At 42.4% G+C, this 15,735-nt stretch overlaps 1 protein-coding gene across 2 annotated transcripts in view; it reads right to left on the reverse strand.

Annotated features, from left to right (window-relative positions):
• KREMEN1 (kringle containing transmembrane protein 1) overlaps positions 1-14,583 on the reverse strand; it is a 33,087-nt gene extending 18,504 nt beyond the window's left edge. Inside the window, exons 1-3 of one of the 2 annotated variants that reach the window (XM_054844741.1) lie at positions 14,342-14,583; positions 13,555-13,765; positions 3,341-3,503 (exon numbers count right to left, since the gene is read on the reverse strand). In XM_054844741.1, coding sequence (XP_054700716.1) covers positions 3,341-3,503; positions 13,555-13,633 — 242 coding nt within the window. In that variant the 5' untranslated portion in view covers positions 13,634-13,765; positions 14,342-14,583. Of the gene's footprint in view, positions 1-3,340; positions 3,504-13,554 lie in introns of both variants that reach the window. The other variant, XM_054844740.1, reaches the window with a different exon arrangement.
• Positions 14,584-15,735: the final 1,152 nt, after the last annotated feature.

Here is a 15,735-nt window from a genome sequence, read left to right on the forward strand (position 1 = left end):
GAAAAGATGAATGTAAGAGAATAAATTGTTACTTTGGGCAGTTAGGTCGACCTTTTCTTGTTACTAGGGCCAACTGCAATCATTTTATCACGTATTTTGGCATGAATTCTATTAATGAGACACCCCTACACTGAAATGTCAGTTCAGCTTCATGTTGTCATTTGGGCACATCAAGAACTCTTTGTGGGAGATCCAATTTTAGAACTGCTGGGGATGGTTTTTGGTCAAATAACAGAACCCTGAAGAGAACTGGTGGGTTGAGGTCGATGTAGCTGACTAAAATGCTGCTAGTTAGTCTTTCAAACAGACTAGTAAAAGTAGCGGATGAGGAAAGCCTAAGGCTAGTGGCTAAAGAAAGTAGAACGCTAAAATCAAGGAAAGCTTGTACTCGAAATCACACAATTTTCCTTGTTTTCACAGTTATGGAAATTTTGGCTTTACACCTGCATGACAGAAATCAGATGTCTGCAACTGAATCATGGTAATGGCACTCCACATACAAATGCCTTAAAATCCAAGGAAATTGCAGAGAAACGTGATGAATGCCTTTAGAAACCTTTGCTTTGAACCTCAAAAGTGCATACAATTAGAAAACAACTGAGTGTCTTTCAAAATCTCCAAAAACTTCAGCCTGCAAAATTTTGTTATGGTTGAAACGAGGTTTAGTGGAACATCATGAGGCATCTCCATCTTAACAGAGTGTCTTGCAGTAAACAAAGTATTCCAAGTAAGGACCACCCATGGAGAGATAATATGCTTCTGATAAATGCTTTAAGTGTAAAATTAGATTATTCAAATGTTGTCCCTAAAATTGAGCCTCAAAGCAATTTATTATGACTTAAAAAAGCCTTGTGAGATACATGTTGCCTCTGAGAAGGGAAGATCAACTTGTCCGTTGTCACCAAGCAAATGAATGGCAGAGAAAGAGCTAAACCAGCGGTATCTTCACTCACAAGGCCTCAACAAGATTTGCATGCTAAAGACAGCCTCTGACACTCTTAAAACAGTGACTTTCCAAGCTTTTTTTCAACAGAAGGTGAAGTTAAAAAGCATCCATTACTTAGGATTATATTCCCATATATCTGTGAGAATATTCCTGGGCCAAGTGTTACAGCATAAGGAAGGAAATGGCTAACCTTCCGGTCAAACTCCGTATCAAAGAGGATAATGTAACACCTAGCAGATTGAGGTTAAAAAGCTGTATTTGGTAACTGAGTAATTTCTCAGGCTTACATACTAGATTATAGGCTTCTTGCTCCTTTTAACACCAAATTCTTATTTGCTAAGCAAAGTGAGACTCTAGTAAGGATTACCTGAATACCGGGATAAACACTCAGTTTGTTACGCACATTTTTGCATAGCTTGTACATGTTTTGCTTTGTACTAGCCTAAGTATTAGCCAGAGATGACCGCCAAAAGACCGTAGATAAGACTGTAGATACAGTCTATCTAGGATGTTGCCACACAGCAATAATCAAAATTCTTGATTCTGCTATTTGTATCAGAGATAATTCAGTGGCCACTAGCCTTTCTATAGCTTCATATTAGTATGCATACTGAGTGACAGAGCTCTCTACATGTCATGAGAATTGTTATGCATTTGGCGGTGTTGGGCTGAGGGAGGCTGTGAAGTTGGTATGAAATGTTTTTGATAGGAAGACAGTCCTTCTAGCGCTCACATGTCAATCTGATACTAGACAGCTTGATGGGTTTATTTGGTTTCCAGGACATTTTCTAAAGAGAATGCTCAACTTCTATGGAGTTTCTCTTGTAGGTGGTCTATTTTTGTTTGCTCCTGTAAGATGCTGAACTGATTCAAAAGAGAGTCAATTCAGAACTTGGCAATAATGCTTTCTCCTTCTACGGCTGAAAACAGAGTCCACTCATGCAACATACTGAACAGTGTTATTCTGAAGCACTGCTGCAGCCACTGGAAAAGATCCCGAGCAAGTCTTTTTCTTCCCTGTCCTTCACCAATGTTCTTCAATAAGAAATATCCACCTGAGTCATCGAAGATTCTGGAAATGTCACTGACTCCTTTCATCAATGTGCTCATGTCTGCTGCATGTCACGAGACCTCTTTTCTGTGCTTTCTTACTCTCCATTAACTGACTGGCTCTGTCTCTCTCATATTTTCTTGAATGTCTATTTCTGATTAAATATGGAAAAGTTCTTGGATCAAGAACCAGGACCTATGTTTGTGAGACAGCAATTGTGCTGAGCTCCTGCATGGTAATTTTGCCTCATTTATCCCGATTTATATCGCTTACAGTGAAATGATTTCAACATGAAGGTGGCAAGTGTATAGGCTCTACCCTAGAAAGCCTATAACCTGCTAAGTAAAGGCATCTTCCAGGAGAACTGAGGTGTGGGTTGAACCTTCTCACGAAAGAGACATTACAGCTTTTCTTGCTATGCCCCAAGTAACTCAATTCTTAATCTCTTAAACACCTCTGTCCCCATTACCCAGTGAGTAAGAGACACCACTCAACTTTATATGCATCCTAGATGAGTTGGTGATTATTGCTGTTTAAGGAATGTATCTATCAGGTTATCCCCCCACCTATTTCCATAGCAAGTATAGATGGGCATAAAAACTTAGATGGTCAGTCCTGCAAAGGCAGAAGTGCATGCAACTTCCTGATGCACGTCATCAGGAAGTTAAATGTTGCAGGTTCAAAAAAGCCTGCAGAGCCTAAACATCTCTGAACCTTGGTTCTTATTTGGCTCCATTTAAGTTTTGTTCTGAGTTCTATCCATAGTTATGGAGGACTTCTCCAGAAGGCAAGGAAATGAAAGTGGATCTGCCGCGGCTTGAGCTGGCAACCACTGATGGTTTAGCTTCTGAATTCGAATAACAACTCTAAGTCACTGAACAGCTCATCTTCACTGAGAATTTTTAGTGACTATATAACTTTCATTAGCACCAAACTCGGAAACATAGTGTGTAACAGAAACAGGCTTGTGGGTGAGGATAAAAACCACAATGTACCAGAGACTCCTATAGACATTCAGTAGTGCTTCTGTATTTCTGACCTGGGTCTTTTTTTTTTATTATCTCCACCTTTTCATTTAAGTAGTCTCTAGCCTTTCTCCGTCATGCCAAATTATATATTGGATAGATGATATGGACTTTGGATGAGAGCTGGGTTGAAGAAGTTATTCTACTAACGGTACTTGCAAATCCAGGGTACTGATTACAGGATAAAACAAAACCTGTTAGATATCCATGGTTCTGACATTCTTCACTGTGTGACAGGAAGTTTCCTAATTTTGTGTCAACTGTTTAAAGTAACACTGGGTATACAGGCAATGTTAGTAGCAATGAGATATTTCTTACCTGCAGTAGTTATGCTCTCCAAGCCCTCCCTCCCCATTGGGATATTTCAAAGTATTATAAGGATGCTCAAAGGTCTCATTCCAAAAAAGACAAGGTTTCCCTGCATATTGGGAGGTCTGGTTCTGAGTGCCACGATAGTCAGCCCCATTTGCTGTATAACACTCTGGGAAGAAATGGAAATGGAAAGACAGAAAGAATGTATGTACGTTTAGTGTTTGGTTGTTCTTCCCTTGCCCTCCACCCCATCCCCAAGAGACCATGTTTCCTTGCACTAACATGTTTCCTGCACTTTTTAGGCAACTAAAGATGCTGTCTGGGATTGAAGTTTTCTCTCAAACATCTACTGAAGAGATTATGATTTCATTATTTTACTACACAATGTATAAGACAGTTCGGTCTGAAGAATGGGTAATACAATTAACATGCATTTTCTGAATAAGTATACTACATTTTTTTGCTGTTTACCCCATGTTTCACTCATTAGGATGAATATGTAACTTGTTAATTTTCCAAAAATTAAATTAGATTATGTTATCAGTCTGCCACTTATCAGCATACTACCCCAAATCTCATGCCAGTTTAACTAAAGTTGTGAATATCTATCTGTGCTTTATAAAGCGAAAAGATTTTGTAGGCATGGATCTTACAAACATTTACATCCCAATTTAGAATACTACTTAGGCATTTTTCTTCTCTGGCCTGAATTGCCCTAGAAAGGGACCTCCTTCAGTAGAGTACAATCATGCTACTGTGATTTGCTACTAAAGCATTTATGTTTTCAGATGAAAACTTACAGGTCGGTATTCTTCTGCCTCACTCATATTTTCTCCCATTTATGTTTGTTTTCTTAGCTTCCTAATAGCAAGTTAGAGATCAAAGCAGAGAATGATTTCTCTAGTCATTAAATACACTATCCCCCTTCTCAGCTGAACTACAAATCTCATGCTGCCTGGCTTTGCTGTGTCTTATTAATGACACCTTCTGATCAAATAAACATTCACATGCATGAATATACATTTTTATAAAACTATGCACTGTGAGGGTGACAGAGCACAGGAACAGTTTGCCCAAAGAGGTTGTGGAATCTCCGACCCTGGAGATACTCAAAAGCCATCCGGACATGGTCCTGGGCAATGTGCTTTAGGTGACCGTGCCTGAGCAGAGGGGCTGAACAAGATGACCTCCAGAGGTCACTTCTAACCTCAACCATTCTGTGGTCATCTTCCAGAAATAGTCATTATAATTAGTGTACCATAAATAAGTCCATCCTGTTTATAATTAATACTTGGTAACATTTATCATCCATGCATGTATTTTAAAATAGTATTATAAAACAACAGTCCATGACAGAATTAAAACTGCTGCGTTACACTACCGTAAAAATTTCTTACTACTGAATAGCATTGCTGAGGAAAGTCACAACTGCTTCCTACTAACTGCAAGCTGCACAACCTCCAGTTTTATCTGATGGTATTCTCTGTAGAAACCATGTAACAGCTGCAGCTATGTTCTGCTGCCCTGAGGGAAAGGGAGAGTGCTCTGAAGTCAAGTATGCTGATCTCAGGTGTCCCTCCTGAGATGTACTTTACAAAACAAGGCTAGAAAGACCTGCGTGGCTGCAGTTGGAAGAAGAAAAAAACCCCCACCCCCAGCTTAATCCTGATATTAACAGTACACCTTTTTGTTGTATTTAGAAATACCGTGGGAGAAGGCAAAATGTATTATTAAAACCATGCCTTTGAAATTAGTTTAGTCTGGGCCATTATAACCGTTTAGTCTGGTGCAATTATAACAATTATTTCACAGTTTTATTACACAGGAGGTGAAAGCTGATGTTTTTGTGCCTTCACCGCACATTTTCATGCCTAGGCAAGTTAGGATTTCTATTAAATGGAATTTTGTTGCTGAAGGCACACAGAAGAGCTGTCTGTACAGCCACTAATGTATACGGCTATCATCCATGGACAGAAAGCTATCTAATTTAACAAAAACAAGCCTCAAGTCAATACTCCTCCTTACTGTAATTTACCTGACTGCCTTAGCCATGCAGGTGAGCTACATACATTTACTTGAAAATGCAAATCTGAGTTTCCAGTATTCAGGCCACTGCACATATTTGCATAAACATATGAAAAAAACCCACTTTGAAGTCACCGCAGTGTTGCAACTTTCTTCAATACCTTTCTTGCTTTGCAGTTAATGTAAAAGTTTTTCTATGTCATAGCTGAAAAATATAAACTAATGAATTTGGCAGAAAAAGAGAGGAAAACGTAATCAAACTGGATAAACAAAATAACATTCAGTATAAACCAGCAGTTGTGAGAAATGATAAACACATCCAGAAAAGGATGTCTACTTTAGGTTAGTGCTATTACTTTTTTTGCTCCTCACTTCTAAATGAGAAGCAATATGTACTAACATCTACTCAGAAATGCAAGGAATGCTACAATACCTGAATGTAATCCGGCACACAGACTAAACTGAAGTTAACATCAGCCCATTTTAGGATCTGCTAAGACTGGCCCATGCTTTAACTTGCAGTAGCAACTGCCTTTCCTTTTCATGTCAGCTTTTTTTTTTTTTAATAGATTTTCTTCAAACTTCACTGCACTAGTACTTTAAGGACATTGCACAAAGGGAAGAGTCAGACCTCTCTCCATTCCTCTTAGCTGTAGCTTTTTGTTCCCAAGACAATACTTGCTGTAACAGTGCCTCCTGTGTTCTCTTGCACTACCAAGAGATTGGGGAAAAATGTGCCAACTCAGTTGTAGCGAAGCTCTCCTGGCTTTGATAGCATGTAGATTTGGAAGGGGGAGGCAGTGAGATATGACATAAAATCATTGATTATCCCAGAAAAACTGAAATGAAAACTTGAAGTGATGGAATTTAGTAGCTGTTATCAAATGAAATACATACCTTTGTGTGTTACAGGGAATTTGTTAGGAAATTTTAATTTTGTTAATGACTAATAATAATTTTGCCATGGCAGTGAAATGCAATCTTTTCAAGGAAATATTGGCATTTAAAAATCAGGTCCTCGGTCCTACATTCTTTTACCTTGAACAATCAACTTTGAGATCTGCTGAGAAATGTTTTGTACAGTTTTCTACAAAATTCCTAGTAACATGGATACAGAACCCCCAGCATGTTCAGTGTCTTGGCAGTAAACAGCTGAATCCTTTTATTTATCACACATAGTGATTTCACCATATTTTGCTGCACGACAGCCAAGACACTACCTTAGCGATCTCACTATGAAATTAATATTCCCAGTGTTTCGAATGTGCAAAGTGAATGTTTCATCTGCAGACAGACCGCTGTTCTTCTCCATTTCAAATCCATAGGCTGCACTTTAAAGACAAAAGTTCTAAGAGATTCTGGAGAAGAGGAGGTTAGAACCTCCGTTGTCCTTTTTGTCTTGCACCACTGGCGCAATAATTCTGTGAAAAGATGAGCCTAAAAACGGTCAGCCAGATTTGTCTGCACAAAACTAATTCAGAAGAGGTCATCTAAATAAAATAGTCAGAAAAGAGTGGACTGAACACTATTGGTAAAACTCTTGGGCTTACTCAAATTACCTGATTTCTCTTTGGTAGATTATGATCATGTAGAAGGGAGGGGGGGAAAAAATTAAAACAACCACTGACAACCACCTTCCTTTACTGTTCTGGCACCCACCGGATCCGACTGCCTTATCTTGGTTGATACTTCCATGTTCCTTTAGGCTATGAAGCCCTTTGCTTGGAATCTAACTACCATCAGAACAGTGACTTGAGGAAATTAATACCAGTTCTGTGAATTTTAGCAAGCCTTATTCCTTAAAGTTTTGTGAGACTGTGGTATACTATGGCAGAACTTGCACAGTATCCAAGTCCTCTCCGGGTGGCAAAGACAGCAAGGGAAGAACAGGCATTTTGTGTAGGCTAAAGCTGACAGCTTCCTAGAAGACATCAGAGTGCCACTGTGCTTGACAGATCTGTCACATGGTTTCTCTTCACGCACCCAAGGCTCAGTTTAAACTATCCTGTTGACCATAAACCTATATTAAATCATTAGCAGTTTAGACAGTACATGGAGAAAGCTGCGACCATTTGCATCTTGAAGTCTCCGACCTCTTCATATTTCTAAGATCTTAGTCAGCTGGGTTTCAGACATAGTCTGAAGTAGAGGCTTGTATCAAATCCACGATTAAAATCAATGTCTGTGATGATTTCACTCTTTTAACTGCCTAATGACGCTGTTGCTTCTATTGTTTTGTGGGGATGTCTGCAAACAGAGTTAATCAGAGATAGAACTATTGCAGTGGTTCAGTCATGAAAAGCTGAAGGTTCCAACAGGTCCTGTTCAGGATAATGCTTATGAGCCTAAGTGAGAAAACACGGACAGCAGTGTGTGATCAGGGCTGTTTTGCTTTCAACACATCAGGCGCCACGGTTGACAGAAAAATAACTTTAAAAAAAAAATGAATACTGAGACTAGATAAGTTTGTATTGAGTGGCAACTGCCAGAAAGAAAAAGCAGAAAATAAGCCTGGGAATGGTTGTCCACTATGAGTGAATGCTCAGTATGTGATACAGGTTCACAATTAGTTTTATTAGAGCCAGATCAACATTTGGAAGATCAAACAGCAGCTGTACTAGAAATTTTTTCCATCTGTCTCGGTTTCTTCTTCGATGTAGGGACCTTACAATGATCATTTATGCCTTTGTTTCTTTGGGACTGCATGGCTGCCTGCACTCCACATGGGCGCCACTTCAGGATCATTTGAAAAATTAAGGTAGTGCAGAATATAACTGACTATTTTACTGAATGAAGCACTGGTGATAAAGCACTGACATTTTAGAGTCTGCATTGGCTTCCAAATAATTTCTAAGATGGACTTCTAAATATTGATTTTAATCTCCTAATCACTAATGGCAAGAGGCCCAGTTACCTGAGAAACTCTAATTTCATGCCACATTACTACAGACAAATAATACAAACATTTGAATTTCATCTGCAGTCTTTTCTGTACAAATGAGATGAACAGCAAAGAAAACAGCTATCTACTTCTCAAACGCTCTTTCTTTTCTGGCTGACAAGTGGGAAATCTTATCAATCTTCTGAGCATTCTTCAAAATTTGTATTTTCTCAAAGACATATATTTAGTGACATTACAAATTGCAGACTGAAGAGATGGAGGTTTCAGGATGGTTTCAATGACTTCTTAGACTTTCAATGACTTCTTCTAAGTTTGGGACATGTACGTAGCTTTTGAGACTGAAAATTCAGAATGACTAACTTGTCACTATTTCACTGAAAAAAATAAAATTACTCGCTTTATTTTTTTCCTTTAAATTCTGGAAGCTACTGGGAGTGCTGACTAGTGGCCGGAGAGATTAAAGGTTGACAACAATTAGCAACCAGGAATTAGCCTACCCAGGCCAGAAATTATCCTACCAGCTACTGCCAAACAAGAAGCAAGGTTTTCTTTTAAAAATCTGCAGATTAATGAAAGGCAAATGAAAGTGGCTGCTAGTTAAATCTTGGGTTTCATTACCGTGGTGTGATAGCCAGAACATTAAATGTTCTGTAAGGCTGGAGCAAGAAATAAAGGTTCCTTGAATTTACATGCTATAACTGCCTGCTCAGTTCTCACTTGTTTTTCTTACAGCCTTTCACAAGAGTTAGAGAAGTGCTTACGCAGAATATAAGGATATGGAACCACAGGTGGCAGGTCCGATAATGAGTAGGTGTCAGTTGCTCAATGCATGTGCTTGCATAGCATTCTAAGAAGAGTTTTAAGTCATTTCCATTCTACCTAAACTGTTCTCCTATTTCTTGCTAGAGATTGCAATTTAAGCACTCCTCCTTAAATGAAAGCACTGTATCTAGGTGCAGATGGCAACAGTTACAGGCACTAACCAGATGCTGCAGTCTCTAATTTGATTGAAAGGGTATAATTAGACAGCAGAAACACTTCAATGAGAGAGTAATGCACAGAGGAAAGGACAGAAACCACTTAACTGATGCCAAGATACCCCAGCAGTAACAGAGGCAGGGGCCCACGGATGGAAGGGGCAGAACACCAAATTACCTTCTTCAGATGAGAACATTTTTGTTTCCCTATGGATGCGAATAGGGATTCTATTATCATAGGTTGCCACAGTTCTTCATGTGGGAACACTGATTAAAACCAGAAGAAGCTTCAGGAGATCAAAGAGACAAATATGGCTTCTGTGGTCATTATTAAAAATATTTTTAGCAGTGCAATGGTTTTCTTTGAAGATGCAGTTTTATCGATAAAACCAAAAAGTTAATTTGCATACTGTCATATGATTGGTCAGAAGAAATAATCTCATTCCATATTATAATACAAAATAAATGTTTTCAGGAAGTATAAGGCTGTTTTAGACCTACCCAAGTGAAAAACTAGGGTAGGATTTTTAAATTTCGATACTTTACTATTCCAGTTAATACTAATATAACAGAAGCCCTTATCAAAACTATCAGGCTTGAGTGCCTATACTGTAACAGTAAAAAACCCCACAACCCAACATTTGATACAAACTACAGAAAAAAACTCAGGAAAGAATAATCTTTCTTTAAAATTGCAATTTTCAAAATTGCTAGAAAATAACTCCCCGTTTGGTAAATCAGCCAGTTCAATTCTGATCTGATTCTATGAGAACATTTGGTTAGCTGATCGTTTCTCCTTTGCAGTGTAGGGGCACTGTGCATGTAGTTTAAAAATCATCTCTCTCTCATTCTACGTATCCACGCAGACACACGTATAATTTTTTAAAGTCCTCAAATGCAATCATTTTTGCTGATCAGAACTAGATTCTTATTTAGCGTTGGTCCAAACCAGAGAGTAGTCACAGTGAATACTAACCTGACATTTGATCAAACCTTGACTTAAGCATCCATCTGCCCTGTAAGAATGTACATTCCTGGGAATCTACAGACATGTGGAGTTCCATACTTGTGCTCCCTGGCAGTGTGTGTTGTTACATATGTGAACTTGCTATTCTTGTGAAATTTTGATTACTAACCCTCAATCTAATCACTTTTTCATCCCTTTTCCTTTTTCTTTAAAAAAATTAAAAAAAAAAAAGGAAAAAAGAAAACTAAATGCTATCTGACTGATCTGACGGGCCAGACCCTTTCTAGAATATGTTGGAAGAAGGCAAATTAGGATATGAGCATGAGAGGCAGTTACCATTATTTCTAATGCTTAAAAGTATGTATTTTGTACCTGTTTTCTTTTTCTTCATACAATGTAAACATGCTATATTAGCCATAGCTTTGCAGCTGCTGGCTGGTCCTCAGCTGCAAGATGCAAACACACTTGCTTGCCTTGTGATTATCACTGGAAGTAAGAATGCATGATGTGGCCCCATAAGAATTTCTGTTCCTTAATACACCCATTTGTTTTCTTTCTTTGTGAAGTTTTAAAACTGTTCTTCCATTGTCAAGCGTGGCAGACTGAATCCCTTTGGAAATTTTATCAGGATGGGCCATAGCCACTGTGTGGATGGAGGGAGTGGCCAATTGCACAACCATTATGGTGTGATATGACAAAGAGTGCAAATTTTGCAGCTGGCAGCATGTAATCCCTGCCTCCCTCCCACTTCTTTGGCTCCATCCTGCCTAAATCCATTCACATAACTCTGGATTTTGAGTTACGCTCTACACATGTACAAGCATGATATACTGAAGTGTCTGACTAACTATTTCATTTTCTGTCTGTCTGGTTAGAAATGCTTTTTCAACTATTTCCATGATGATTTCTTAAGACATACCGAGTAGAACTGCTTCTCTGAATCAGCAAGACATAGGCCGAAAAAGATGACAAGACATGCAAGGTTTGTGAGAGAAAACTGAAAGAGCAGCTCAAAGGAAAGACTCAGCTGGGAAGAAAACCATGGACATGGTGACCTAGTATTGCTAAACGGAAAAAAAAAAACAGAGAAAGGAAAAGGAGACTGATAATCACATACATTTCTGATGGGGAAATTAAATGAACACTATAAATACAGAAACTAGAAATGAGAACTCACTGCACCGAGTATATAACATTTGTTCACTGAAGCTAACATTTGTCAAAGGCGTTTCCAACTCTCTGGCCTTGTAATACAAAACTCACCAAATTTAGACAGTCCTTTAATGTTAGGCAATCTATTCACCCATCTCTCATTTCTGATTCACTTGAGAAATGTGGTATGAAAGTCTGAATGCTGCAAATGTCAATGTTTGGATTAAGAGAAACCTTTAGACGTCACACAGCGAAGCAGAAACATTCTGTGAAAAGCAGCATGGTACTATGTACAAAAATGACTGTTAACTCACTCTAATTTCTGACAATTTGACTCATTTTTCATAAAGCAATTCCAGAAGTTAAAGTTTCTCTCTTAGCAAATGATGGTGTGACGCAGCCTGTATTCTGACTGCATTTTACAATACACTTATTAAAACATGCATTTGATAAAAAGTAATAGGCATTAAAAACATACCATATAACAAACTGCCTTACAAAAGAAATATTACTGTTTGTCATTTCAGAATTCTGCTAGCTTCAAGTGCAACCTGACCCAGCTGATCCCATTTCAGTCCTGTGGGATTAAGGATCAAGAAGAAGATCCTGAGGTATGGCTTGTGCAGATTATCAACTCTGCAGATTTACTATATGCCATACAAATTACAGGTCCTTGTTGAAGTGTAGATTTGCACTGTTTCCAGGTACTTTAGCAAAAGACACATAGGTGACAATGCTTTCTAGATACATTCTCCTTTGCTACCCCTTCACTTGGAGGCATTATATATTCTTCCTCCCACCCCAGCTGCTTGCGCTCACGCATCTCCCTCCCCTTCAGTGGCTGCCAGTGCACGCAGTTAGAAGTTGGCTAGAGGATGGAAGGGCAGGTGCATAAACAGACAGAATCCTCTCAATAGCCTATGAACCAAACACTCACACTGGGACATATCCTCCACTTGCTGTCACGAAGCCTGTTGTGAGGGATATGGTCACATATGGAGCGTTCTGTCCACAGTTACAAGACGACATTCTTCAACTTAAGCAAAGGAAGGAGTACCTACTGCGTGCACCAAACATGTCCTGACACTACTGGGAACAGACTGTTAGACATGGTCTAGATATGTCCTTGTCTAGGCAGCCCTCTACACGCTTACCTGAAAATACTCTCATGTTACTTCAGGTAACTTCTGAGAAGTTATGAAGTTTACCTTTGGAGTTCTCTTTCTGATAAAAGGCTTTTTTCCCCCCTGAGAAAGTCTATGTAAGTATTTTCCAAATCTAATCAAGTGCATCTACAAAATCTTGATGACCAAGAATCTGTTCTTAGCAAAAAGAAGCAGAGCAAATTCTATATTACAAAGAATAACAACGATTAGAATATGCAAAATGTATCCAGGAGGACCATGCATCCATTGGCTGAGACACTGATCATCTGGAACAGCCACTTCAGATCTTGCAAAGCAGGGCCAACGTTTATCAGAGGAGAACCGTAGTACTTGAAAACATCAGTAACAACTGAGATGAGGACAAAAGGGTGCAGAGAAATTTTAAGCAAAAAACCACACTAACAGGTAGCAAAGCTTTAGGCTTCCCAGATTCCTTGGCTGAACGAGAACCTGAATGGTCAGAGGAGTCTGTGCTTGACAGAGAGCAGCATACTGCAGACAGGCGAGATGGCCACCCTCCAAGCTCTGGCTCTGCAGCCCCGATTCTGCCCTGCTGCCACTGGTTATTTCATTTCCCAGTGAGTAAGTGTACCCACGCCCCATGCTCCCCTCTCCCTGCAGATGCCTCTGTTCTGCAGATCTAGCTAACAAACCACTGTGATAGAGAAACATGCTGCTCTTCTTCCTCTTACCTCATGCCTTCATAGTTTTCCAAGCTCCCAGCTCAGCGAGCACTGGGAGATCCTCAAATACCCACAACGCTGCAAACTGCGCACGAAAATACCCCCTGCATGTTCGCACGAGCAGCCTCGAGCCGTGCTCCGACCCGGCGAGCAGGAAGGGACGTCGTCGCCACTTCGAAGACGTGCTGTCGGGCGGCAGAACCCTTCCGCGGTAAAGCGCGGGCCAGCTGCAAGTCTGCGGAGTTCGGGGAGAGCCTGCCCAGCTCCCTCGCCGCTCAGTCCTGCGAGGAGATTGGGGAGCAGCCCCAAACGCGACCCCCTCCCGGCTCCCCGCGACGCGTCACTCACCGGAGAGAACGGGCTCGCGGCAGCAGCTCAGCGCCAGCCCTGAGAGGGCCAGGACGGCGGCGAGGGCGGGGGGCTCCATGGCCAGCGGCCGCCGGGCCGCACGGCGCTCGCAGGCGGCAGCCCCAGCGCTCCGGGGGGCAGAGGTGGTCGCGGACGGCCGGGAAGAGCGTAAAGTGCGGGAAGCGGCGGCCCTACAGCATGTGTCCTGTAACTGCGCCCCGGCGAGGTGCCGAGTGGCAGATGAGGGATCCTATTACCAGCCATGTGACAGGAAAGGATAGAGACCAACATCCCAACCTGCTGCAGCGCGGGACCGCAGAACTGGTGCTTTTACATTTGACACCGACAGGTTCGGGCTGCCGGTGCTCGCTCCGGGGCTACCACAGGGGCTCCGCGGAGCCCTCCCCGCAGGCAGGGCCGCCCCGCCGTCAGCGAGGCAGTGGCCCGGCGACCCCCTCCCCCACCACCACCCCCGGCCCCCCACTCCTCCGCCGCAGCAGCGACCTATGTCTCGCTCTCGACACTCCCCTCTGCCCTCTCGCACCCAGTCCCCCGCTGTGGCCGCGGAAGAGGCCGGGCAAGAGCACGACAGCCCCGCGGCCTAGCCGCGGGCTCTGCCTGCGGCCAGGAGCTGTCCCGGCTCCGCGCTCGCCCTCCGCCAGGCTGTGGTCCCACGGGTGTTGTCTGCCAGCAGACGGGAGCGCGCAGGTGCTGCACGTCTCTCATCCCTTGAAGGGGGGGGGGAATGGGGGACGGACCGGACCCACACGAACAGAACGCTACAAACTTCGTCCGAGTCTCGTCCAGCTCCTGCCCGCGCACAGCCACTTTGCGCGGGCACGGCGGGGGCACGGGTGCGCGCCAGAAGCCTGCGCTCGAACAGCGCCTGAGGGACGCGGCCGCGAGCGGCTCCGCGGGCGGCCAGGTGCCAGCGCCCCACGCTTCGACTTAGGGGGTCGTTCTAAACCTGTGAACCGGCACCTCCCGCCCAACAGAAACGACCGGACGGTGGGGCCGTGTCCGTGCGGCCCGCGCACACAGCGCGCCGGGAGAAACCACCGCGCACACAGCCGCTTGGCTGCCGCGCGGCCGGCCTGCGGAGAACCCCCGCCCCCCCCGTCGCGTGGGCTGCGTCCCGACGGGGGGCGGAGCTGGCGGATGGGCGAGCGCGCTTCCCGCGGGCACGGGCACGGGCACGGGCACGGGCACAGATACTGGCGCAGGAGCTCACCCAGATGCGCGTGGACACGCAGAGACAGACGCGTGGGCGCCCGCGGACACACACAGACACAAGACATTCACGGACGGACACGGGCGCGCAGAGACACAAGGACACGCGCGTACACCCATCCAGACACTTGGACACACACGCGGACGCAAGGAGACGCACATACGCAGAGTGATACAAACATGCAAAGAGACAAAACACAGAAATGCACAGCAGCTAACAGGCCGTGGAACCGAAAGAAAAAGAGTAGTGTTGCTTTCTGAGAATGGTGAACGCACGTGCAGAAAGATAGCTTTGGATTTTTTAATTTTTCTCTCTACATGCAGGCAGCAAAGGACAAAAAACCCCCAAACGTCAAGGTGGTACATTATGAAGCTATTGTTTAAACTTCTACAAAGGCTTATTAGCTGACCTGTGAAATATTTTTGCAATGGCAGCGCTGCTTTGCTAAAAAAAAAAAAAAAAACAAAAAACCACAAAACCCCAAAAAACCCCACAACAGAAAAAACCTCACCAATAACAGCAAAAAACACATACAGAAAGTTACACTCGCTTTGTCAGGAACAGAAGGAGGGCAAACGTTTTGTCCTTATAGCACCTTTACACCATTGCTATGTGATGGGGTGGCACCGTCAAACATCTAAAAGGGAAAGAGCAATTTTGCTACTCTGAAAGAGGAAGCAATAAAACAGTTTCTAGACTTTAATTATTGTATCAATACACACTATGGTACGTCTCACTTCTAGCATTCAGAAGCCTCCCATCATACAAAGCTGTAAGGTTGATTTTGAGGTGAAAAACATGCTTAAATTTATTTTGGCCTTTGTGATATATATAAAAAGCAGAAAAAGGGATTACATACATTCATGGTGTTACATGTGGTATTTTAATATCACAGCATAATAATGTGCCATATTCTTATTTCTTTGAACTGAATTCCTAGTGAATGTAGA

Source organism: Grus americana, chromosome 16, assembly GCF_028858705.1.
Source record: "Grus americana isolate bGruAme1 chromosome 16, bGruAme1.mat, whole genome shotgun sequence".
NCBI classification, from domain to species: domain Eukaryota; kingdom Metazoa; phylum Chordata; class Aves; order Gruiformes; family Gruidae; genus Grus; species Grus americana.